This window comes from Heterodontus francisci, chromosome 31 (genome assembly GCF_036365525.1).
Source record: "Heterodontus francisci isolate sHetFra1 chromosome 31, sHetFra1.hap1, whole genome shotgun sequence".
In the NCBI taxonomy this organism is placed as follows: Eukaryota; Metazoa; Chordata; class Chondrichthyes; order Heterodontiformes; family Heterodontidae; genus Heterodontus; species Heterodontus francisci.
This window is the reverse complement of record NC_090401.1, coordinates 34772673-34797197: the sequence shown is the minus strand read 5'-3', so window position 1 is coordinate 34797197 and position 24525 is coordinate 34772673. Positions and strand designations below refer to the sequence as shown.

General features: G+C 41.8%; 1 protein-coding gene across 2 annotated transcripts in view; it reads right to left on the bottom strand.

The window, feature by feature from the left end:
* LOC137347132 (hydroxymethylglutaryl-CoA lyase, mitochondrial-like) overlaps window positions 1-24525 on the bottom strand; it is a 36046-nt gene continuing 11521 nt past the window's right edge. For both annotated transcript variants that reach the window (XM_068011262.1, XM_068011261.1), the window contains exons 3-9: window positions 22955-23062; window positions 16375-16470; window positions 12964-13112; window positions 8980-9043; window positions 8485-8673; window positions 7200-7325; window positions 1-2738 (exon numbers count right to left, since the gene is read on the bottom strand). In XM_068011262.1, the coding sequence (XP_067867363.1) occupies window positions 2637-2738; window positions 7200-7325; window positions 8485-8673; window positions 8980-9043; window positions 12964-13112; window positions 16375-16470; window positions 22955-23062 (834 nt within the window). In that variant the 3' untranslated portion in view covers window positions 1-2636. The remainder of the gene's footprint in view (window positions 2739-7199; window positions 7326-8484; window positions 8674-8979; window positions 9044-12963; window positions 13113-16374; window positions 16471-22954; window positions 23063-24525) is intronic.

Here is a 24525-nt window from a genome sequence, read left to right as displayed (position 1 = left end):
TTTAAATACATATCCTTTATTAGTTCAGACGTCAAAATTATATACACAACAATCTCTAACCAGTTTGCACAGCTGTAGACAACTGCAATTAAACATGACATTTAAAACAATTGTTCCTGACAGTGGAACAATTCAGTTACTTAAAAAGGAATCTTGTGCAACACAATTTTTTTTTTTAAAAATGGTGTATAGCTTAGGCAAGCCTCAACAGTTTACTGTTTTCAAACGCAACATTGAAATATGTTGGGTAGAAATGCATTTAAGAAATTTAAATGTTTTCTCCAATTTATTCCAAATAAATGCTGTTTCCCTGGTTAAAGGCTCTGACATTAGTTTCTTGGATCATTTTAACATTGATTATTTCACAAGTTATAAAATACAGAATGAATTAAACAAAGGTGTTGGGAAAAGGATTGTTACCTTCGGAAATCATGTTACTGCTCTAAATTTTTCACAAGTTTTCTTTTTAAAACAATTTTTTTCAAGTTCATTCTCAGGATATGGGTGTCATTGGTAGGATCAGTAATTATTACCAATCCCTAGCTGCCTGAGAAGGTGGTGTGGTGTGCCACCTTCTTGAAACAGTGACTACACTTCAGAAGTACTTCATTGGCTGTAAAGCCCTTTGGAATGTCCTCTGGTTGTGAAAGGTGCTATACAGATGCAAGTCTTTTTCTTTATAGGGGTTTGATACAGCCAAGTGTTTCGCCAAACCACCTCAGAAGGCAGGTAAGAGTTGATGTAGGACTGCAGCCATGCAACAGCCTGGGTGGATAAGGGCAGGTCTCCTTCCCTAATGGAAAGCTTTAAAAATGATAATCTGATGGCATCATAATCATTTAAAATAACTGATGGCAGCTCTATTTCCAGAAAAAAAACAATTTGAACAATTCAAATTCAGAAACTGCCAGTGAAATTTGAATTTACATTCTCTGGATTATTAGTCAAGGCCTCTGGTTTACAAACCTTGTAACATACCATTATACTGCCATAATTTGGATTGCAAAATAATTAAGATGCATATCTTTAATATCAAACATTTTCTTTACAACAAATGACTGTGATAACTGAATATCATAGTTAGAAGCTATTGGGATGTTTACCATTTATCTAAGACAGTGTGTGCACTGCCATGGCTTGTAACGAATAAGTACAAATGGTATAGCAGCTATAATGAGGCACTTTTATAAACTGGAAAATGGTATACTGAAATTCCAAAATTTGGTAACATTTTTGACCATTTTTTGGTTGTGTCAGCAAGTGTCATAAGACTGCAGGTTCCTGTGACTGAATCATATAATGTGAATTAGGGCCATTGAGTTTAATTCCTCTTCAGGCTACAGAAAAACAGCAGATCCTGTATAAATTATATCACAATATCTGACAGCTTTGCACCAGAGTTCCATTAATAGGCATTTAAAACAATTGCTGTTCATATTTTCTGAATTTTGAAAAATGTTTTTGTATGGCTGTTCAGTTAAATTGACTAATGTATTAATGCATGAATATAACCGAACATAGTATATTTGCATAGATTTCCTTCTCATTCATTTATAATTACAGAAAAACTACTAGAGCCAACTCTTAAAGTTTAGAACTGCTTTGTTGAGAATTTTATTTTGGTACCAAGAAAATAAAATGAAAATGAATGGGAACCACACACCGGATCAAGTGTGTCTATAGCCTTGGAATCTTTATATTCCTCATATATTTTCTTGTAACTTTACACACCTGACCTGAAACAGCTAGCTCAGGAGAGCCTTGTGGAAGTCCAGAAGGTTGTTCAACTTAACTGCAGATGGAAGGGCCCAGTGTGACCTGTAATATGGAAGGAAAAGCACTAGGTACCGAAGAGGGATGCATATCAGAAAAAGCACCTGCAATTGATAGATAATGCCTGCACCTAGAGTTACTTTCTCTTTAAAGGGAACAAGTACTAAAAAAAAAACTTCAGAATCTAGCCCAATATCATACATAGATATGACAACAAGGACCTAGCACCAGGTTTCATTTAATTGACAGGCAAAATCCTAAATACCAAACAATCTTCAGAAGACTGTAGATCTATTTCTGCTCCAAAACAAAACATTTCAATTATTTTTCTTCAGGTGGAATGGGAAGAGAACCTCAAGAAAAATTCTCTTTCGTTAATTTGTATTGTTAATTATACCATTTGTCACAAGTTTACATAACCCCATTTTCCAGACATTATACAAGAAAATATTTGCATATTTTGAAAAGAAAAGGTCCATCAGCAATCAAAGGGTGATCAGGCAGTTGTTGAAAGACCCATTTGCTCCGCTGATTAATTAATGAAACTTCTGGGAAAGTTTCTGCATTATCTGATCTGATGAAAGGTCATAGACCTGAAACATTAACACTCTCTCCACAGATGCTGCCAGACCTGAATATTTCTAGCATTTCCTGTTTTTATTTCAGATTTCACTTTTATGCTATGTATTTATTATCTTATCTCATCTGAATGTGATTCAAACTTAGCAACACAAGAGCAAAATAAGACAAATAGTCAATAAAATCATTTTAAATAATGGTGGGGAAGGTGGAAGTTGTGGACTGGAGATTCTTACAGTACTCATTTATTCTTCGATTCAGTCTGTGTATTAGTTTACTGATTATTATAATTTGCAAGTTGCCTGAGCGACTTTAGAGCTGGTTTTCCTTTTTAGGGCATTGCAGATATATACACCAGCCTCCAGTAACTTCTGCAGATCCACTCCCTAAAAAAAAAGTAAATAAAGTTTTATTCAGTCATAATAGGAATTACTAGATGCGAAAAGGCCATGGTCAATTTCGTTTGCCTTCTACCATCGTGGTAGTCACATATACAATGATAATAGAATTGTCAATCAATCTCCAACAAATCCAGAAATGACACAAGGGAAACCCCAGTAATGGAAAGCTTTGGGAACCATAAACCCAAAATTATCCTTCTCCTCTCAAACATGCTACACTGAACATGTCTTAAATTACTCATACACTGCATCTCAAGAAGTTAAATCCTGTTAATTAGAACCAATTGAAAGGTAATCTGGTTATTTAAGCTCAGCTAAGATAGCTGATAGAAAAGTGCTGTTGCATCACACTGTGCTCAAACACAGGAAATGAACAATCTGCTATGTACACAGCAATTAGATCAAAATGCAATAATACTGAAGTTTAGAAATAAAAGATAGAAAATAAAAATTGAACATTTTTAGACTTAGACTCAGGTGTGTGTAGTTGTACAAAAATTGAGGACAATGAAAACTGAAATTTAACCTCCAATCTTGTCCGAACTAATCAATGCACCCGAGTTTTTGCGGAAGGATTGACAACTACTGGCTTGTCAGACTAATTTTCCTCACTTCATAATGTCCAATTCTAAAATAATTTGGTTAGGTTAACAGTTGGCTTTGCCTTCCTAGTACTACTCCAGCTGGTTGAATATCTAATTCAAGTTTACAGTTGATTAAAATTATTGCTGCCCCCTTTCGTTAGTTAACTCACTGCATATCATGTGTAAATCAGCAGGAATAAATTCTGCCCAAAACTCAGTAAACCTCTGAATATCAATAGGAAATTTCTAGGCTCTTATTTCAATTGTGTTTTAGATATTTCCCATCAAGCCATCCCCTTGGATTGGCACACATTAGTTTCATCGCCTGGACTCAACAAAAACAGTTCAGTTTTAAAATTTCAGTACCTGAATGCTAGAACAGGCACAGCTAGCGATAGATAGTGGGAGAAATTAGGGGAAATTAGATAACGGTCCGGACAGTTCCAATTGTAGCAAAAATTGGAAACTGCAATGCGCCTCAACAGGCTCCAAAGGGGCCTCTGATGATGGTCCCTCCCACCTGCTTTGTAAAGTGGCAGGGACCCATAATTCACCAATTTGGGCTGATTGTCCAAAAGTTATGCTTATATGCAGGATTTTTTTTTTATATATATATATATATATATATATATATATATATAAATATATAAAAGAGCCAATATTAGCAGGCACAGAGCCTGCTCAGGAGTGCATTCATTATTAGGAAGGCACTGGGCAACAGCAATGTTGATGAACTTGATGGTTGTGTTGGATCTCTTTTTTGTACATCAACTTAATTATAGACTTTCACTGTAATTTCCAACAAAAATATCACTTAAAATCTTGAGATTCGTGTTGCAAACTGGACTAAAAAAGTTTCATTCTATTTTTACCTTGCAGATATCCCAGAAACAAAATCAAAGAACAAATCTAGTAGACACCAGTATTACCCACATTTATGTTCCAGAGAAGTGGTGTAGTTAGCCATTTTTGTACGAGTGCAGAAAAACATCTAGGCAACCGTTATAAACTGAACAAAAATCAGCCACAGGGCCTTTATATACCAAAACAAAATCATCCAAAAGAGCCCCACTGGTGCTAAGAAGTGAGTCCTATAAAGATGATTAAAAGAAAGCATCTCTGCTCAACTTGTCGATGTGAGGAGCTAGGCCATCCTCCCAAAAAATGAGTGCTATGAAAAGCAGAGCCTGAAGCAGTGGGCTGATTTGCAGAGTGATGAATGCAGTTTATACTTTTCAAAGTAGTGAATGGAAAATTATTAGACAGCTTAAAATGCTTAAAGTTAATCAAGCACATTAACATTGGATTGTCATGTGACATTCAGCAGCCTCCATACAAATTAAGTTCAGAGACATTTCCTGTCCTGTTTGAAAATGATTGCCTTGGGGATTATAGAGCAGGGTATATTCACTTCTGCATCATTTAGTAAAATGTGGCTGACACAGAATAAATACAAGAATCCTGAACAAGGCAAAAAAAAAAGCCAAAGAATTATGGATTGAAACTGTGTTCTTTGATGGAAGATCTTTGCATCTTTATTTGATGCCATGGAGTGTGCAGAAGGGAATCGTCAAAATATATAGACTTATGTTATTGCCAGTTTGGGCAATATGATCTTAGCAGTAGTTCAAATGAGCATTTGAAGCAGAATACATTCACCAATAAAGCATCTGTTAACACCATGAAATTATATGCAAGGCTGTCATTTGAAGGGATGACTAGCAGAGACAACGGTTTACTGTGGACTTAAAAAAAAAAAGGACACAAAAAAACAGCACTTGTGTTGCTCCACTGCCTTCTTTTCTGAAAGCACTGTGTTGGTTGAGCTATAAGGATTATAAGTCTTACTTTTTGCACATCCTTTCTCTATACATGCACATCTGGAATACTGTGTACAGTACTGGTCTCATTTAAGGAAGGATGTAAATGCATTGGAGGCAGTGCAGAGAAGGTTTACTAGACTAATACCTTAAATGGGCAGGCTGTCTTACGAGGAAAGAATGGACAGGCTAGGCTTGTATCCGCTGGAATTTAGAAGAGTAACAGGCAACTTGATTGAAACATACAAGATCCTGAGGGGTCTTGACAGGGTGGATGTGGAAAGGATGTTTCCCCTTGTGGGAGAATCTAGAACAAAGAGGTCACTGTTTAAAAATAAGTGGTCGCCCATTTAAGACAAAGATGAGGAGAATTGTTTTTTCTCAGAGGGTCCGCAGTCTTTGGAATTCTCTTCCTCAAAAGGAGGTGGAAACAGAGACTTTGAATATTGTTAAGGCAGAGGTAGATAGATTCTTGATAAGCAAGGGGGTGGAAGGTTATCGGGGGTAGGTGGAAATGTGGAGTAATCGGTTCAGCCATGAACTTATTGAATGGTGGAGCAGGCTCAAAGGGTCGAGTGGCCTACTCCTGCTCCTAATTCATATGTTCGTATGTTTGAAGGGTGGAGAGAAAAAGGAACTTCTGAATCCAGACAATTTCAGTGCTGTTCCAAAGAGAGAGGAGTGGGTGGGAAATTCATGTGCTAGTGAGAGATGGGGTCTAAAAATGTATTTTATCAAAACAGTTTGCTCCTTTCTCTGATAGAAATTGAAATACTTAAAACTAAGGTCCACTATGGATTCACAACTCCTGTTGAAAACTAAGGCAGTCTTGTAGTGGAAGCTATGTAAATTCAAAGTGATTCCCGACAACGCAGCCGGCTGGTGACGTCATCAGGCTGCACCAAGATACGCACATGCGCCGATGGGCTCCTGCTCTCTGCGCGTGCGCGACGTTCCGACTTGCCAGGATTGGTTAGCGCATGCGCCGACAACGTCATCACGTAACATGTACATCTTCGTGCAAGCGCCTGGTCGGCTCCGCTCCCCCACCCCCCACTCTCTCCGACCGCTCCCGCCCCTCCCCCCCCCCCCATCCCACCGCTCCGCTCCATCTCCTACCCCGCCTCTCCACACCCCACCCCCCTCCACCCACTCTCTCTCCAATCCCTCCAGACGCTAGCTCAAGGCGGCATCGCTTCCCTTCTCTCTGCCACATGCTCCTACATCGCTTTGCTTCTTGGGCCTGCGCGGTGCGGGAAAGAGGCAGAGAGCGAGCGGCCAGAGCGAAATGGCACTGAAAACAATTAGAATTCTTCAGCACTGTCAGAGGTGCTGTACTTTAGATTTGTATTGCGTGCTGCCAAAGGTTTACTTTGTCATTGTGATTATTTGACAGCGCCATCTTTAGTTCTGGCAGCTGCCTTAACATCGCAGACTGTGACGTTTAGGTGGAACAGGCTGCATTTGCGCATGTGCCAGTACAGCGCCACCAGTACAGGGCGGCACAGTGGCGCAGTGGTTAGCACCGCAGCCTCACAGCTCCAGCGACCCGGGTTCAATTCTGGGTACTGCCTGTGTGGAGTTTGCAAGTTCTCCCTGTGTCTGCATGGGTTTCCTTCGGGTGCTCCGGTTTCCTCCCACATGCCAAAGACTTGCAGGTTGATAGGTAAATTGGCCATTATAAATTGACCCTAGTATAGGTAGGTGGTAGGGAAATATAGGGACAGGTGGGGATGTGGTAGGAATATGGAATTAGTGTAGGATTAGTATAAATGGGTGGTTGATGGTCGGCACAGACTCGGTGGGCCGAAGGGCCTGTTTCAGTGCTGTATTTCTAAACTAAACTAGTGGTTGCGTTGTCAGCAAATGCAGCCATGTAAATTACAAGTATCCTTCCATGACAGTTTGCTATCTCGAGCTGAAAAAAATTGATCTTCCCCAGGTCAAATCTTCTTTGGTTGGCATGTGTACATGCCGTCAAACTAAGAACAATCTGAAAAGCTAAAATGAAAACAAAATGTTTCCCTAAAAGGCATACTTACTGTGTAAATTCCCAGCCCATTCAACATGTACACTACATCCTCAGTTGCTACATTTCCAGATGCACCTTGTGCGTAAGGACAGCCACCCAAGCCAGCCACAGATGAGTCTACTGTAGAAATTCCCATCTGAAAAACAAGTGGAAAGCTCCAGTTCAGCAGCACACTCTGAACATTAAAAGCTGCTTTACTGGTGGGGTTTAAACTTACTGTGAAGCCCTGTACTTCCAGGTAATAAAAAATTATTGTGGCAGCTAAATTTTAAATTGGAAATCAGTAAAAACCAACAGTTACCCAGCTACCACTTTTCATGCTGCTTTTGTGGTGGTCACTCGAAGGTGCAGGAGATACATAGGTCAATTTTCACTCAATCTACTTGACCTGCCAGGGTGCCTGAAAATAAGACGCCTGATCATGGTGAGAAGAACCTATGTGTTATCATCCCTTGACACTACAATTGATTGCACCTTATATCACAAGGATGTTCTTAAGTTTCAATTTATATTTTGAACCAGTTAACATACTGCTAATTCATTTGTTTTGCACAAATTCTGCTGTTTTTCTGATGGCAAATGATATTTTTGCTATATTTCCATACTTCTCCTACAGCATTTTTCAGTCATACAATTCCAAAAAGTGTTTAATACATTGTGGACACACTCCAAAGTCTAAAATTGATTTTTTTTTTTTAAATATAAAAGTAGTTTTCCAAGGTATAATGTAATATGTTCTGCCCATCCCTCCTGTTTTTCTTCACAGGGTGAGGGGATGCCAATACAACCAGTTCAGACTTCTTGTCCATCAAAATCACTAATGTCTTAGCATCAACACCTAAATAGTAAAAAGGTACCCTGTTATTCTCAGTGACTTATCACTACAGAAGTGGTCAGTTTTTAATCCCAAGAAAAAGATACTGCTTAAATGGAGAAGGAAGGAAGGAAAGATAAATTGATAATTAAAGCTGACTGTATCTCATCAGTTCTGTACTGTTTAAAACCACTACCCATTGCATGCAAGAATGTGGTGTACAGGGCTTTATCCAGAAGTAAATTTGATACATCAGAAAAATTTCAAATTATCATGGTGCTGTGAGCTAGAAAGTATGTCTGTGGACATGTAACTATATGCTCAAGGTGTAGAAGCTACATTCAAGTCAATATTACAACAGTGAAATCAGTCACTTATAATCTGTTGAAACTCAGTTTATCGAGGCAATTTTACTAAAACTCAAGCTTCCTAATTAAAAAACAACAAAATCCATAAAAGCCATCACTTAAAAATCACTTGCCTGTAATGCTGCAAATATGTTAACAAGAGCTTGGCCATATGTATCATGACAGTGTACAGCTAGTGCACTGACTGGAATCTCCTTGATTACAGCAGTCAGCATTTCTCGCATGCTGCCTGGTGTTCCTACACCAATGGTATCTCCCAGGGATATCTCATAACAACCCATTGCATAGAGCTTCTTGGCCACCTGCAAAAAGCACAGTGTCAGTTGAAAGGTTGATACTGGTCTTTAATGGCAACTTTCAACCAGTTCTGTTGATTCCGCAATGCACCTGAATATTTAGTGACATACAACTTTACTGTAGAACATCACTAAATTAGTGAGAATATAACCATTTTTTATTTATAGCTGATTTTCATAGCTTAACATCCATTTTATACATGTAGTAATTTATTACGAGAATGTCCACCAGTTTTACACTGCAAGAAAAATGTTTCAGTAAATTTCAATTTGTGTTCCTCCTCTTCCCCCCCCCACTCCCACTATACTTGCCTCTGCAACTTTAATAGGAGAAACATTCCCTTCATAAGGACAGCCAAGCACACAGGACACATATCTGAAACAATAAACAAGGTGAAGTTAATATAATCGATTCTAGGAATAAAAGTTGTTTAAAGTTCCTGGAAGCCTGTACAGGCTTCCTCTAACTAGAACTGGGCAGTATGGATAGTTAACATACGAATTAGGAGCAGAAGACAGCCATTCAGCCCCTCTAGCCTGCTCTACCATTCATTATCATGGCAGATCGGTCTCAAATTCCACACTCCCATCTACCCCCCATAACCTTCGATTCCCTTGCCGAAGAATCTATCTACCTCCGCCTTAAAAATATTCAATGACCCCGCCTCCACCACCTTCTGAGGCAGAGTGTTCCAAAGTTGCACAACCCTCAAATAAAAAAATTTCTCCTCATCTCTGTCCTAAAAGGGCGACCCCTAATTATAAAACCATGCCCCCTAGTTATGGACTCACCCACAAGAGGAAAGATCCTTTCCATATCCACCTTGTCAAGAGCATTCAGAAGTCTTATAAACTTCAATCAGGTCTCCGCTCATTCTTCTAAACTACAGTTGAAAACAAGCCCAGTCTGTCCATCCTTTCCTCATAAGCTAACCCACTCATTCCAGGTATCAGTCTAGTAAACCTCCTCCAATGCATTTACATCCTTCCTTAAATAAGGAGGCCAGAAGTGCACACAGTATTCGAGATGTGGTCTCACCAATGCCCTGTATAACTGAAGCATAACATCCTTACTTTAATAACTACGATTATCCACAAAGCCCTAAACTGAAGTTCGATCTGCAATTGGTCAGGACACAGCTGTGCATTTCAATTTGCAAACCGAAATCGGTTTACTGCTTTATTTATGAACATATTGTTTGTTATACCTTACCTAAGCGTGCACACTATTGGATCCAATTCAGTTAACAGTTTCTCTTACTGTACACGTCAAGCTGTGTTGAAACTCTGCTAGTGCCTTTACCAAATGTTGCTAGCATGATTGTGTAATATTTACAAGGCTACTAGTGTCCCCTGTGGCAGTAAACAGCAAGTACAATACTAACAAATGCAGTTGATCACAATAGACAAACTAGTTACGTGCACATACAGTAAAAATAATTTTATCTATTCCCTCCAACTTTTCTTCCAAGCTTCTCTGCTTCAGTATTGCACAGTGCAGTTTCTGTCAAGGCAATGCATGGATTACCGGCGGGTTCTCTCGATGAAAGTTTCTAAATTAAAGCTCTGCTGTGATAGACTGTGCAGGATGAGAAAAAGACTTCTGCTCCATTGAGTGCAACAGTGCGATGACTTTCACACCCACCTCTGAAAAATTAGATAGGTACCCCTGAGACTGATGGAGTTAAAATCCTCAAATTGGCAATTAAAAAAAAAGATATTTCTAAATGTGCAGCCCAAGTTTTTAAAAAAATTGAGATTTTTTAGCTTCAACACACTGAGTTCTTGGAGAAGTGCTGGAGGGAAGAAACTGGGGGGAAAAAAATTTCCTGATTGGAATCCATTGCATGTTTCAAGCTATGCAGGAACATTTGGGAAGATTGATCAGAATCCGAGGGCCCTGGTACTGTGAACGTAACGCATGAATATACATTTTCTTAGTCAATACACTCAAGGAAAATAAAAACACCCTTTTAACAAGCGACTGACTATTAAGAGCTCAACAGCTTTTCTGGTACATTCTCAAATATTGATTCAAATTTTCATCTACTTCAGCCAAAAAAGTACCTCTGATACATTTAGGACAGGATTTTGTATTGGAGGTGGGACTCCTGGCACCAGGCTGAAAAGGCAGGGGAAAGCCCACCTCTGCCTTTTCGAGCCTCCCTGGAGCGATCCTCCGGTCTTTTTAAATCCTTTAAAAGATGGGGATCCTGCCTCCAAGAGCTGCCGGCAATCGTACAGCCAGCAGCTCAGCAGTATTGGTAGCGTTATGGGAGTAGTGGTCATTGCCGGTACTGCAGAGACTTTGGACCCTGTCCCAGCGCTGGAACCCTGGACCTCATAAGTGTGGCGGGGTTGCCAGGACCAGTCAGGAAGGTGCCAGTGGGGGAATCATCGTGCATTCTAGGGGGAGAGGGAATAAAGTGGTTCCCGGCCGGGTTCCTCAGTGGGCCACAGACTGCCACGGAGGAATGATTCCCCCCACAATGCCCGCAGTGAGCATGCTTCATATTACAAGGCGCCCTCCACGTGCAGCGGAGGCACCCCTGCCATTGTTAAGATCCCAGAGGCATCAGGAAGAGGCTGTTAATAGGCCACTTAAGGGCTTCAATTGGCCTCTGGGGGTTGACGGGTCTATCCCGGGAAGATTGCTTGGTGATGGGGCCTTCGTCCCCAGTCACGATACTCCGTACCCCACCGTCTCCAACCCTGCCTCGGGGGACCACATAAAATCCTGGCTTTACTAGCAACTAAAACATTCCAGAAAATCAATTAATAATTTGCAGCACCCCTGCGATGCAATAGGTAAATGCACCATGTGACATTGTATGGAGGCATACAAAAATAATGTACATTTATATAGCACCTATAACAAAGAAATGTCCCAAAGTGCTTCGTAAATAAGCATAAGTAAACAGACACCAAGCCAGAAAGGGAGAGAAATTAAGCTTGACTGAACAAGTGGGTTTTAGAGGACTTTAAGTTATGAGAAGAGTTCCAGAATTAATGGACCAAGGTGCTGACGCTCTCCCTCCAGGGATGGGGAAAAAAGGGAAGCATAGAAAGCAGGGATCAAAACAACGTGGTGTTTGACAGGGGATAAAGGGCTGGAAGAAATTGCAGAGATAAGGGGCGGCACAGTGGTTAGCACCGCAGCCTCACAGCTCCAGCGACCCGGGTTCAGTTCTGGGTACTGCCTGTGCGGAGTTTGGAAGTTCTCCCTGTGACTGCGTGGGTTTCCACCGGGTGCTCTGGTTTCCTCCCACAGCCAAAGATTTTCAGGTTGATAGGTAAATTGGCCATTGTAAACTGCCCCTCATGTAGGTAGGTGGTAGGAGAATGGTGGGGATGTGGTAGGGAATATGGAATTAATGTAGGATTAGTATAAATGGGTGGTTGTTGGTCAGCACAGACTCAGTGGGCCAAAGGGCCTGTTTCAGTGCTGTATCTCACTATCTATGACTCTAAAATGGGGGAAGATATTTTAAAAAATGAGGAACAGGATTTTAATTTATTATACAGGGACAGGGAGCCAATGTACATAACCAAGGACAGGACTAATTGGTGAGTGAAGCTGAGTGCAGGACAGAATAAGAGTAGCAGAGTTTTGTACAAGTCAGAGATGACGGATTGTGCATCGGGAAGGTCCTAGGTTTGGTCTCCTGAATGAGTAGAGTTGCTAATTTCAGCCAAAGCAGCAAAATGGGATACCACAATTAGCTTGTCTCCTTGATTAGGAAGTTGGTGGGGATGACAGGTCAGCTCTTGTTCTTATTGCTTTCCAATAACCGCTATTGGCAAATATTGATGTGTGTGCATTAAGGGCACACTGGAATTGGGACAGCTGTAATAATCTGCAGGGTCAAATGGCCTGCCAACCCTCACTGTCTATGTGCACACATCTTAAAGGGAACAAAATAAGGAGAGAAAACTGGGGGTGTATAAAAAAAAAGTCACATTACAGAATGATCACCAGTCATTTACAGTGCTATAAACACTTGTTTGTTGATAACAAATCTTAGTGCTAAGCTGCAACAACCTTATTCTAAGTGGACAAGATGCAGAGTTGCCATTTTACTTTTGTTCTTCAAAGTTACAATACACAGGAAATTCCTTACATCACCTCCTGTTTTGGGATTAATCAAGTGAAAGCTAAAGAACTGCTTTAACTTTGAATATTAAATGTTCGATTACATTTATGCAGATTTTATGAGAGGGGAAGTTGAAGTCGTCTTCAACAGAAGAATGAGGAAATGTTTTAGGACATAAAATGTGAAAGATTTGCAATCATACCCTCTGACAGGAATGCTTGATTCCTTTGCTGCTTTCATCACCTCTTCAAACCGCTGTAGACTCTCATCAATGGAACAGTTAATATTTCTTTTGCTGAACATTTCTGAAGCAGCTCCAAAGATGGCTACTTCTCTTGCGCCTGCTTTGAGCTGTGGAAAAACAGTACGTTATGCTCATGACAGAGACAGAATAAAACAAAATTCAGACCAAACTCCCAATCCCAGATTAAGCCACTGGGATGATTATAAATAAGATAGAAATCCACAGGGAGTTCTATGATAAAGAAGGTTAGGCACATATTACAGAAATTAGGGGATTAAACCAATACCAAATTCTGTTACTTGACCTTAAAAGAATCAATGTAGCCAACTCTACTTTAAAAATTTTTTTTTTTTTTTAAAAACCTCTTTCACAGGAAGTGGGCTAGCATTTATTGCCCGTCCCTAATGGCCGCTCACCACCTTCTCAAGGGCATTCTTGAACCATTACAGTCCACGTGCTGGAGGTACTCCCACAGTGCTGTTAGGAATGGAGTTCCAGGAATTTGACCCAGCGACAGTGAAGGAAGGGCGATATAGTTCCAAGTCAGGATGGTGTGGGGCTTGGAGAGCAACTTGCAGGCGGTGGTGTTCCCATGCATCTGGTGCCCTTGTCCTTCGAGGTGGTAGAGGTCTCAGGTTTGTAAGGTGCTGTCGAAAGAGCCTCGGTGAGTTGCTGCAGTGCAGCTTGTAGATGGTACACACTGCTGCCACTGTGCGTTGGTGGTGAAGGGAGTGCCAATCAAGCAGGCTGCTTTGTCCTGGATTATGTAGAGTTTCTTGAGTGTTATTGGAGTTGCACCCATCCAGGCAAGTGGAGAGTATTCCATCACACTCCTGGCTTGTGCCTTGTAGATGTAGGCTTTGGGGAGTCAGATGAGTTACTCACTGCAGAATTTCCAGCCTCTGACCTGCTCTTGTAGCCACAGTCCTTATTTGGCTGGTCCAGTTCAGTTTCTTATCAGTGGTAACTCCCAGGATGTTGACAGTGGGGGATTCAGTGATGGTAATGCCATTGAATGTCAATGGGAGATGGTTGGATTCTCTCTTGTTGGAAATGGTCAATGTCTGGCACTCATGTGACACGAATGTTACTTGCCACTTATCAGCCCAAGCCTGAATGTTGTCCAGGTCTTGCTGCATATGGACACAGATTGCTTCAGTATCGGAGGAGTTGCGAATGGTGCTGAACATTGTGCAATCAGCAGCAAACATCCCCACTTCTGACCTTATGATGGAGGAAAGGTTACTGATGAAGCAGCTGAAGATGGTTTTTGCTCGTTCTTTTTTGTTCAATCTTGCAAGGCAGCTGATCTTACAGTTTCCAACTGTAAGTATTAATCAATCTTTTTTTTTCAAATTTAAGGGACAAATGTATTTCCAGCATTTTCTGTTTCACAGCAGATCCTGAACTTGCCATCATTTTAAAATGCCAACACAGCTTTTACATAAAAAATATTATAGGCATCTGTAAATGTAAATTACATTTCATAGCTATTTATATTCCAGGAATTATCCAGAATAAGGTTCTACAATGATGTCATAGCTGAACACGTTTGCCTTCAGTTGTCCAACAGCATTGATCTGAAACTGCACCTTCCCCATGCTCTGCCCTTGGTATACTTGAGGAGCTAAATATAATGTCATTTACAATAAATGAATTACTGAATCTAGTGCAGTCCTGTGCTAGGCTACCAAATTTTCTTTCAATTTCTGAATATTACCAGACAGATCAGAAATCTACAAGCCAAAATAATGAATAGCTTTAATTACAAGAATAGAACACAGAGAAAATTCCCAAAGTACAACAAATGCAATTAAAATGTAATTAAAATGTAATGGTTTAACCACCCTTAGTAAACACAGCTTCTGAACTGGCAGACTGGTACAAAAGATGAAGTCACACAGGATCAGAGGTGAGCTGGCAAGATGGATACAGAACTGGCTCAGTCATAGAAGACAGAAGGTAGCAGTGGAAGGGTGCTTTTCTGAATGGAGGGCTGTCACTAGTGGTGTTCCGCAGGGATCAGTGCTGGGACCTTTGCTGTTTGTATTATATATAAATGATTTGGAGGAAAATGTAGCTGGTCTGATTAGTAGGTTTGCAGACGACACAAAGGTTGGTGGAGTTGCGGATAGTGATGAGGATTGTCAGAGGATACAGCAGGATATAGATCGGTTGGAGCTTTGGGCGGAGAAATGGCAGATGGAGTTTAATCAAACAAATGTGAGGTAATGCATTTTGGAAGATCTAATACAGGTGGGAAGTATACAGTAAATGGCAGAACCCTTAGGATTATTGACGGGCAGAGAGATCTGGGCGTACAGGTCCACAGGTCACTGAAAGTGGCAACGCAGGTGGATAAGGTAGTCAAGAAGGCATACGGCATGCTTGCCTTCATCGGTCGGGGCATAGAGTATAAAAATTGGCAAGTAATGCTGCAGCTGCACAGAACCTTAGTTAGGCTACACTTAGAATATTGTGTGCAATTCTGGTCACCACACTACCAGAAGGACGTGGAGGCTTTGGAGAGGGTACAGAAGAGGTTTACCAGGATGTTGTCTGGTCTGGAGGGCATTAGCTATGAGGAGAGGCTGGATAAACTCGGATTGTTTTCACTGGAACAACGGAGGTGGAGGGGCGACATGATAGAGGTTTACAAAGTTATGAGTGGTATGGACAGAGTGGATAGTCAGAAGCTTTTTCCCAGGGTGGAAGAGTCAGTTACTAGGGGACATAGGTTTAAGTGCGAGCGGCAAAGTTTAGAGGGGGTGTGCTAGGCAAGTTCTTTACACAGAGGGTAGTGAGTGCCTGGAACTTGCTGCCGGGGGAGGTGGTAGAAGCAGGCACGATAGCGACATTTAAGAGGCATCTTGACAAATACATGAATTGGATGGGAATAGAGGGATACAGTCCCCGGAAGTGCAGAAGGTTGTAGTTTAGACAGGCATCAAGATCGGCACAGGCTTGGAGGGCCGAATGGCCTGTTCCTGTGCTGTACTGTTCCTTGCCCTGCTCCTTGTGCATACTGATGGTGCTGTTGCGAGAGATTTTCTTTTTCGCTTAACTTAGCGACCATTTCTTCAAAAAAAAAATTGCACCTGTCTGGATCATCATTCAAAATATCTAACCAATCTCAGTATCATACTGTTAAATGCACAAATATTTGTATTTTTTTTTAGAAGCCTATGAAGTTACTTTACAAGATTAAGCTTGTTGTTAGAAAGGATTATTGTAATCAGTTTAGTTTGGAGAAAAAGGCCTCAGGCTGTACTTATGGTGTAGAATTCCCTTAAAAAAGGTGTCAATGAAGAATATTTTGCCCCATTAAGTAAACGATGGGAAAGTGCAGGTCTTGGAATAGACACTTACCGCAGTCTCGAACCCTTTCAGGTTTGGAGTCAGCACTGGATAGCTCACATTTGGATATTTTCGGATTCCTTGCATCACTTCCTTCTGGTCAGCCATCTGCACAGAAAAAGGCAATGGACACATTCCATACATAGAATAGTCAAGTACAAGAGTAGTTGCTTACATAGATCATGGTCTCTGAAGATTCCAGTATAACATTAACCACCACCAACAAGTGCCATTCCCACAGTAAAATAATGTTGAAATAATCACAAGCAATCAGTTCAACAACTCGCATGTATGCAGCACTTTTAATGTAGTAAAACATCCCAAGGCACTTCACAGGAGCAGTATAAACCCACATAAGGAGATATTCGGACAGGTGATCAAAAGCTTGGTCAAAGAGGGTTTTAAAGGAGCACCTTAAAGGAAGGGAGCATGTGCAAGAGCGTGCATGTGTTGAGAGGTGGAGGGGTTCTGAATATTGGTCAGGGTGATGGTTCCTCTGGGGAGCGCAGGCAGACCCAAGTCCATGGCACCACATTTGGCTCAGTTGCACAGTGAAGCGGGTGGGGGCAGCGAAAAAAAAAAAGAGTGCAAGAGCAATAGGGATAGGGGATTTGATAATGAGGGGAATAGACAGGCTTTTCTGTGGCCACAAGCCATGACTCCAGGATGATATGTTGCTCCTCTGATTCCAGGCTCCAGGAAGGCACCAAGCAGCTGCAGCACATTCTGAAATGGTAAGGGGGAACAGCCAGAGGTCGTGCTTCACAGCGACACCAATGCCATAGGCAGAAAGAGGGATGAGGTCCTTCAGGCAGAGTTTAGGGAGTTGGAGAGAGAGATTGAAAAGGACCTCAAAAAGGTAGTAATCTCCAAATTACTCCCAGTGCAATGTGCTACTGAGTGCAGAAATAGTAAGATAGAGCTGATGAACATGTGGCTGGAGAGATGTTGCAGGAGGGAGGGGTTTAGATTCCCGAGACACTGGGACCACTTCTGTGGGAAGGTGGAACCTGTACAACCCAGACAGGTTGCACCTCAACAAGACCAGGGCCAATATCCTCACAAGGGGTTTTGTTACCACGTTGGGAAGAGTTTAAACTAGCTTGGCAGGGGGCTGGGAACCCGAGAGTAGATTCAGAAGAGAAAGAAGAAAGGTTGGAGATGGAAGGCATAAAATTAGTAAGCGGGTTTGGAAAGCAGAGGAAACAAATGCTAGAAGATAGACACCAAGGGAGTTTGTCAGTGCTAAATGGTATATACTTCAATGCAAGAAGTCTAGGGAATAAGGCAGATGAGCTGAGAACGCAGACTGACACGTGGGAGTTTGATATTACAGCTATTACTGAGACAAGGCTGAAAGGCAGGAATGGTAGCTCAACTTTCCTGGTTACAGGGTTTTCAGAAAGACAGATAGGGCGTAAAAAAGGAAGGAGGTCACAATATTGATTACAGAAACAATTGCAACTGTATGGTGGAATGACATGGTAGAAGGATCATCAAATGAAGCCATCTGGATTGAACTGAACAAAAAAAAGACAATCACACTACTGGGAGTGTACTATAGACACCCAAACAGTCAGAGGGAGATAGAAGAAAAAATATGTAGGCAAATCTGAGAAGTGCAAAAACAATAGGGCAGTAAAAGTGGGGGATTTCAACTATGCTAACACTAACTGGGATAAAATTAGTGTGAAAGGCACAGAATTCTTAAAATGTATTCAAGAACTTTTTTAGCCAGTACACAGCAAGCTCAACAGGAGAGGGGGTGGTTCTGGACTTAGTCTTAGAGAATGAAGCTGGAAGGGTATCAGTTGGGGAGCACTTTGGTGGAAGTGATCATAATTCAATTAGATTTTGGGTGGTTATGGAAGAAGCCAAAGATAGACCAGGAATAAAAGTTCTCAGTTGTTCCAGTCCTACTCAGGCCCCCTTCCCAACTCTTTTTCCGGTACAATGACGACTGCATTGGTGCCATTTCCTGCTCCCGCCCCAAAGTGGAAAACTTTATCAACTTTGCTTCTAATTTCCTTCTCTCACCTTTACATAGTCCATCTCTGACACTTCTATTCCATCTCCATCTCCATCTCTGGGGATAGGCTGTCCACTAATATCCATTATTCCCCCCCCCCCACCCCCCCAACTGTGGTTGACAGGGCCCTCAACCATGTCCGGCCCATTACCCGCACCTCTACCCTCACCCCTTACCCTCCCTCCCAGAACCGCGACAGGGTTCCCTCTGCGAAACCCTGGTCCACTCCTCTATTACCCCCACCATCTCGTCCCCTTCCCACGACACCTTCCCCTGCAATCGCAGGAGGTGAATTACCTGCCCATTTACCTCCTCTCTCCTCACTATCCCTGGCCCCAAACACTCCGTTCAGGTGAAGCAGCGATTTACTTGTACTTCTTTCAATGTAGTATACTGTATTCGCTGCTCACAATGTGGTCTCCTCTACATTGGGGAGACCAAATGCAGACTGGGTGACCGCTTTGCGGAACATGTCTGCTCAGTCCAAAAGCATGACCCCGAGCTTCCGGTTGCTTGCCATTTCAACACTCCCCCCTGCTCTCATCTCTGTCCTGGGATTGCTGCAGTGTTCCAGTGAACATCAACGCAAGCTCGAGGAACAGCATCCATTTACCGATTAGACACACTACAGCCTGCCGGACAGAACATTGAGTTCAATAATTTCAGAGCATGATGGGCCCCCCATTTTTAGTTATTTTTTCTTTTGTGTTTATTTGATTTTATCTTAGTTTGTTCAGTTTGCCTACCCACTTTTTTTTTCATGTTTGTACTTGCGGCCGTTCAGTTTTCAGTCCGTTAACACCCTATCTGTACTAACGCTTTGTCTTTCAACACAGCATTAACATATTGTTTGCCTTTGCTCCATGACCTTCTGGTCAGTTATTCTCTGTGACCTTGTCCTATCTACACCTTCTCCTTTGTTATCTCTTGCCCCACCCCCACTTTATTTGCTTAAAACCTTTCACATTTCTAATACTTGCCAGTTCTGAAGAAGGGTCACTGACCTGAAACGTTAACTCTGCTTCTCTCTCCACAGATGCTGCCAGACCTGCTCAGTATTTTCAGCATTTCTTGTTTTTGTTTCAGATTTCCAGCATCTGCAATATTTTGCTTTTATACAAGTTCCCAATTGGGGAAAAGCTAATTTTACTAATCTGAGATGTGATATGGCTAAGTGAACTGGAAACAACTACCAGATCAGTGGGAAGCATTCAAGGAAGAGATAGAGAGGGTTCACAGCAAGTTTGTTTCTTTAGAGAAATCTAGAACCAACAAATCTAGAGCCTTCTGGATGTCAAGGGGATTAAAAGGAGATCATAAAGAAAAAAAAAGGGAGGCTTATGACAGATACCAAGGGCTTAATACTGCAGAAAATGTAGAGAAGTATAAAAAGTGTAGGGTGAAATTAAAAAGGAAATTAGGAAAGCAAAGAGGGTATAAGAAAAAATAATGGCAAGTAAAACCCCAAAGATTGTTTTATAAATACAAAAGAGCAAGAGGATAACTAAAGAAAGAGTAGGGCCTAATAGGGACCATGAGTGTAACCTGTGTGTGGAGGCGGAGGACATGGGTAGGGTTCTTAGTGAATACTTGCCGTCTGTTTTCACAAAAAAGATAGATGATACAGATGCTGCAATCAGGGAGGAGGAGTGTGAAATATTAGATAAAATTAAACAGTGAGAGAGAATGTATTCTGGGGTTTAACATCTTGAAAAGTGCATAAATCCCCAGGCTCGGACAAAATGCATCCTAGGGTGTTAAAGGAAGCAAAAGAAGAAATAGCTGAGACTCAAACCATCATTTTCCAATCCTCTCTGGCTCCAGGTGTGGTGCCAGAGGACTGGAGGAGCTAACATTGTACCATTGTTTAAAAAGGGAGAAAGAGATGAACAGAGTAATCACAGGCCAGTCAGCTTAACCTCAGTGGTGGGAAAATTATTGGGAAAAATTGAGAGATGGGATAAATCTTCAGTTTGAAAGACACGGAATAATCAAAGACAGTCAGCAAGGATTTAGCAACATAGGAAATAGGAGCAGGAGTAAGCCATTTGGCTCCTCAAGCCTGCTCCGCCATTCAACTAGAATATGGCTGATCTACCTCAACGCCATCTTCCCAAGCTATCCCCATATCCCAATATCTAGAAATCTATCAATATCTGTCTTGAATATACACATTGACTGAGCTTCCACAGCCCTCTGGGATAGAGAATTCCACAGATTCACCACCCTCTTAGTGAAGAGATTTGATAAGGGAAGGTCATGTCTGACACGACTGAAATTTTTGAGGCGGTAACAAGGAGGGTAAAATGAGGGTAGTGCTTTTGATGTAGTCTATATGGATTTTAGTAAGGATTTTGATAAGGTCCCAGATGGCAGACTGGCCACAAAAGTAAAAGCCCACAGGATCCAAGGCGAAGTGGCAAGTTAGATTCAAAAGTGGCTCAGAGGCAGAGGTTAATGGTCAATGGGTGTTTTTGTGACTGGAAGGCTGCTTCCAGTGGGGTTCTGTAGGGTTCAGTACTAGGTCCTTTGCTTTTTGTGGTATATATCAATGATTTGGACTTGAATATAGGAGGTATGATTAAGAAGTTTTCAGATGAAACAAAAATTGGCCATGTGGTTTATATTGAAGAAACAACTGTGGATGGCAGGAAGTTATCAATGGACTGTTCAGGTGGGAGGAACAGTGGCAAATGGAGATCAGTCCAAAGATGTGAGATATAATGCATTTGGGGAAGGCTAACAAGGCAAGGGAATAGACAAGTACTTGAATATGCACTTGAAGTGCCATAACCAACAAGGCCAAGGACCAAGAGCTGGAAAGTGGGATTAAGCTGGACGGCTACTTGTCGGCCATGGTGGATATGATGAGCTGAATGGCCTCCTTCCATGCTGTAAATTTCTATGATTGAGAGCTTGAGACTGAGGCAGCTGAAGGTACTGCTGCCAATGGTGGAGCAATGAAAATTGAGGATGTGCAAGAGGCCACAATTCAAGGAGCACAAAGATCAGAGAGTTATTTCTCTGCGGCACAGTGGTTAGCACCGCAGCCTCACAGCTCCAGGGACCTGGGTTCAATTCTGGGTACTGCCTGTGCGGAGTTTGCAAGTTCTCCCTGTGACCGCGTGGGTTTTCGCCGGGTGCTCCGGTTTCCTCCCACCGCCGAAGACTTGCAGGTGATAGGTAAGTTGGCCATTGTAAATTGCCCCTAGTGTAGGTAGGTTGTAGGGAATATGCGATTACTGTAGGGTTAGTATAAATGGGCGGTTGTTGGTCGGCACAGACTCGGTGGGCCGAAGGGCCTGTTTCAGTGCTGTATCTCTTAAAAAAAAAATATGGCATTTATGTTTTTAAAAGAACTACACAGTGACGAATACTCCTGGGTCTCTAAAAATCATTAAAAGGCCATGGTTTTGCCCATTAAAAAAAAAATTCTCTATCTGCCCCAACTGTACCCTTTCAATTCAAATCCCTTTCCAGGCCTTGGGTAATGTAGCATTTAAGCCAGCGCCAGCAAGAACCTGGGAGTGGCTAATGAAATTTTCCTCTCTGCAAAGTAGTATCAGGACTCTATAAGGGTCTCTGTCTGATGGCATGGGAAAAAAAAAATAGAATTCACCATATATAGATTCGCAGTTGTGAATAGATGCCCTTCCATTTTTGAACCCCTGTGAACTACACAATATTTCCTTATCCATTTTTCTACCTTCTTTTAGATTCCTCAATACTATTTTTCATTGAAATGGCAAGTATAGAACTTAAATCAATTAATTTGATTCTGTAAACATGCACTAAGAGATATGAGCTAGTAACCCAGACCCTCAGTCTTTTTGGTTTTTTCTGCACCCTCACCCCAAGTGGCCTGTTTAAAAATGGGGCTTTTTTTCCCAAAAAGTGACAAATATGGGATATATTTTCCTCCAAGCCCTAATGCGTATAGGTCAGTGCAAATATAAAAATGGCAAAATCCATTTTATATTTACACCAGCTGTTACATTCACATTAACAACTGGAGGAAAATATACCCAAAAACTGTATCCTGAAGCAATGTGTGGCGACATTGGCCTGCACTGGCTCAGTAGTACAGCTGAGTACATAGAAAATGCAACACAACAGCGTTCCATGTATAGTTAAAGTTACAAGTCGACATATGGGAAACAAATAACACTACAAAGTGTAAAATAGTTTTTTCAAATGTTAAAAGTTCAGTTTTCCAGAAACTAAGATTTAGTTAGCCTCAGTTTCCAAATATAACAATCGCCTTTCAATACTTTTATTTACCAGTTTGATGCAGCATGGGGTGGAGGAAAACAAAACACAACACAGAATAAATAGTAAACATACTTGCCCCATTCAAACAGAAAAGTAATAACTTTGATCCTTATCTACATTATACTCTCCAGTTTCCCACTGAACATAATCTTTAAAACAGTGTAATGATAGAAACCTGCATCATGGTTGTATTTCTTGGATGTCTGAGTCCAAAAACCGCTCAACACTCAAGTCTGACAAATAGAACTGTAAAAGCTGTTCAAGGCTAGTTCCAATTTCTAAGCTGCTTACCTGAGGGACCCATTTTGGAGAGACAAAGCTTGTTGCTTCCACCACAGACAACCCAGCCTCCGAGAGAAGGTTAATTAGCTGAATTTTCACATCAGCCGGAACAATGACCTGCAAGCAGAAACATTTTCAAGGCAGGCAGCTTGCAGAATAAAACTTCTATACTAAAATGAAACACAGACAATCCAAAAACAAATATTTTAAAAAGTATGAACAACTGATCCAACAACAGTGAGACACTTGGAAGGAAAATACTAAACAACTGGAAGACTATGCTTAGACAACCTTTTGAAAATTTAAAGCCGAAAATGTTCTGGTGGAATTTGTTGCTGTAACAGTACCATTTTAGAAAAATTGTATATCTGTTTGTATTAGAGACAGAGAGACAGAGAGACAGAGAGAGACAGAGAGAGACAGAGAGAGACAGAGAGAGACAGAGACAGAGACAGAGACAGAGACAGAGACAGAGAGAGAGACAGAGACAGAGAGAGAGACAGAGAGAGAGAGAGAGACAGAGAGAGAGACAGAGACAGAGACAGAGACAGAGACAGAGAGAGAGACAGAGAGAGAGACAGAGAGAGAGACAGAGACAGAGAGAGAGACAGAGACAGAGAGAGAGACAGAGACAGAGACAGAGAGAGAGACAGAGACAGAGAGAGAGAGAGAGACCAGAGACAGAGAGAGAGACAGAGACAGAGAGAGAGACAGAGAGAGAGACAGAGACAGAGACAGAGAGAGAGACAGAGACAGAGACAGAGAGACAGAGACAGAGAGAGAGAGAGAGACAGAGAGAGAGAGAGAGACAGAGAGAGAGAGAGACAGAGAGAGAGAGAGACAGAGAGAGAGAGAGACAGAGAGAGAGAGAGACAGAGAGAGAGAGAGAGACAGAGAGAGAGACAGAGACAGAGAGAGAGACAGAGACAGAGAGAGAGACAGAGACAGAGAGAGAGACAGAGACAGAGAGAGAGAGAGAGAGACAGAGAGAGAGAGAGAGACAGAGAGAGAGAGAGACAGAGAGAGAGAGAGACAGAGAGAGAGAGAGACAGAGAGAGAGAGAGAGACAGAGAGAGAGAGAGACAGAGAGAGAGAGAGACAGAGAGAGAGAGAGACAGAGAGAGAGAGAGACAGAGAGAGAGAGAGACAGAGAGAGAGAGAGACAGAGAGAGAGAGAGACAGAGAGAGAGAGAGAGACAGAGAGAGAGAGAGGACAGAGAGAGAGAGAGACAGAGAGAGAGAGAGACAGAGAGAGAGAGAGACAGAGAGAGAGAGAGACAGAGAGAGAGAGAGAGACAAGAGAGAGAGAGAGACAGAGAGAGAGAGAGACAGAGAGAGAGAGAGACAGAGAGAGAGAGAGACAGAGAGAGAGAGAGACAGAGAGAGAGAGAGACAGAGAGAGAGAGAGACAGAGAGAGAGAGAGACAGAGAGAGAGAGAGACAGAGAGAGAGAGAGACAGAGAGAGAGAGAGACAGAGAGAGAGAGAGACAGAGAGAGAGAGAGACAGAGAGAGAGAGAGACAGAGAGAGAGAGAGACAGAGAGAGAGAGAGACAGAGAGAGAGAGAGACAGAGAGAGAG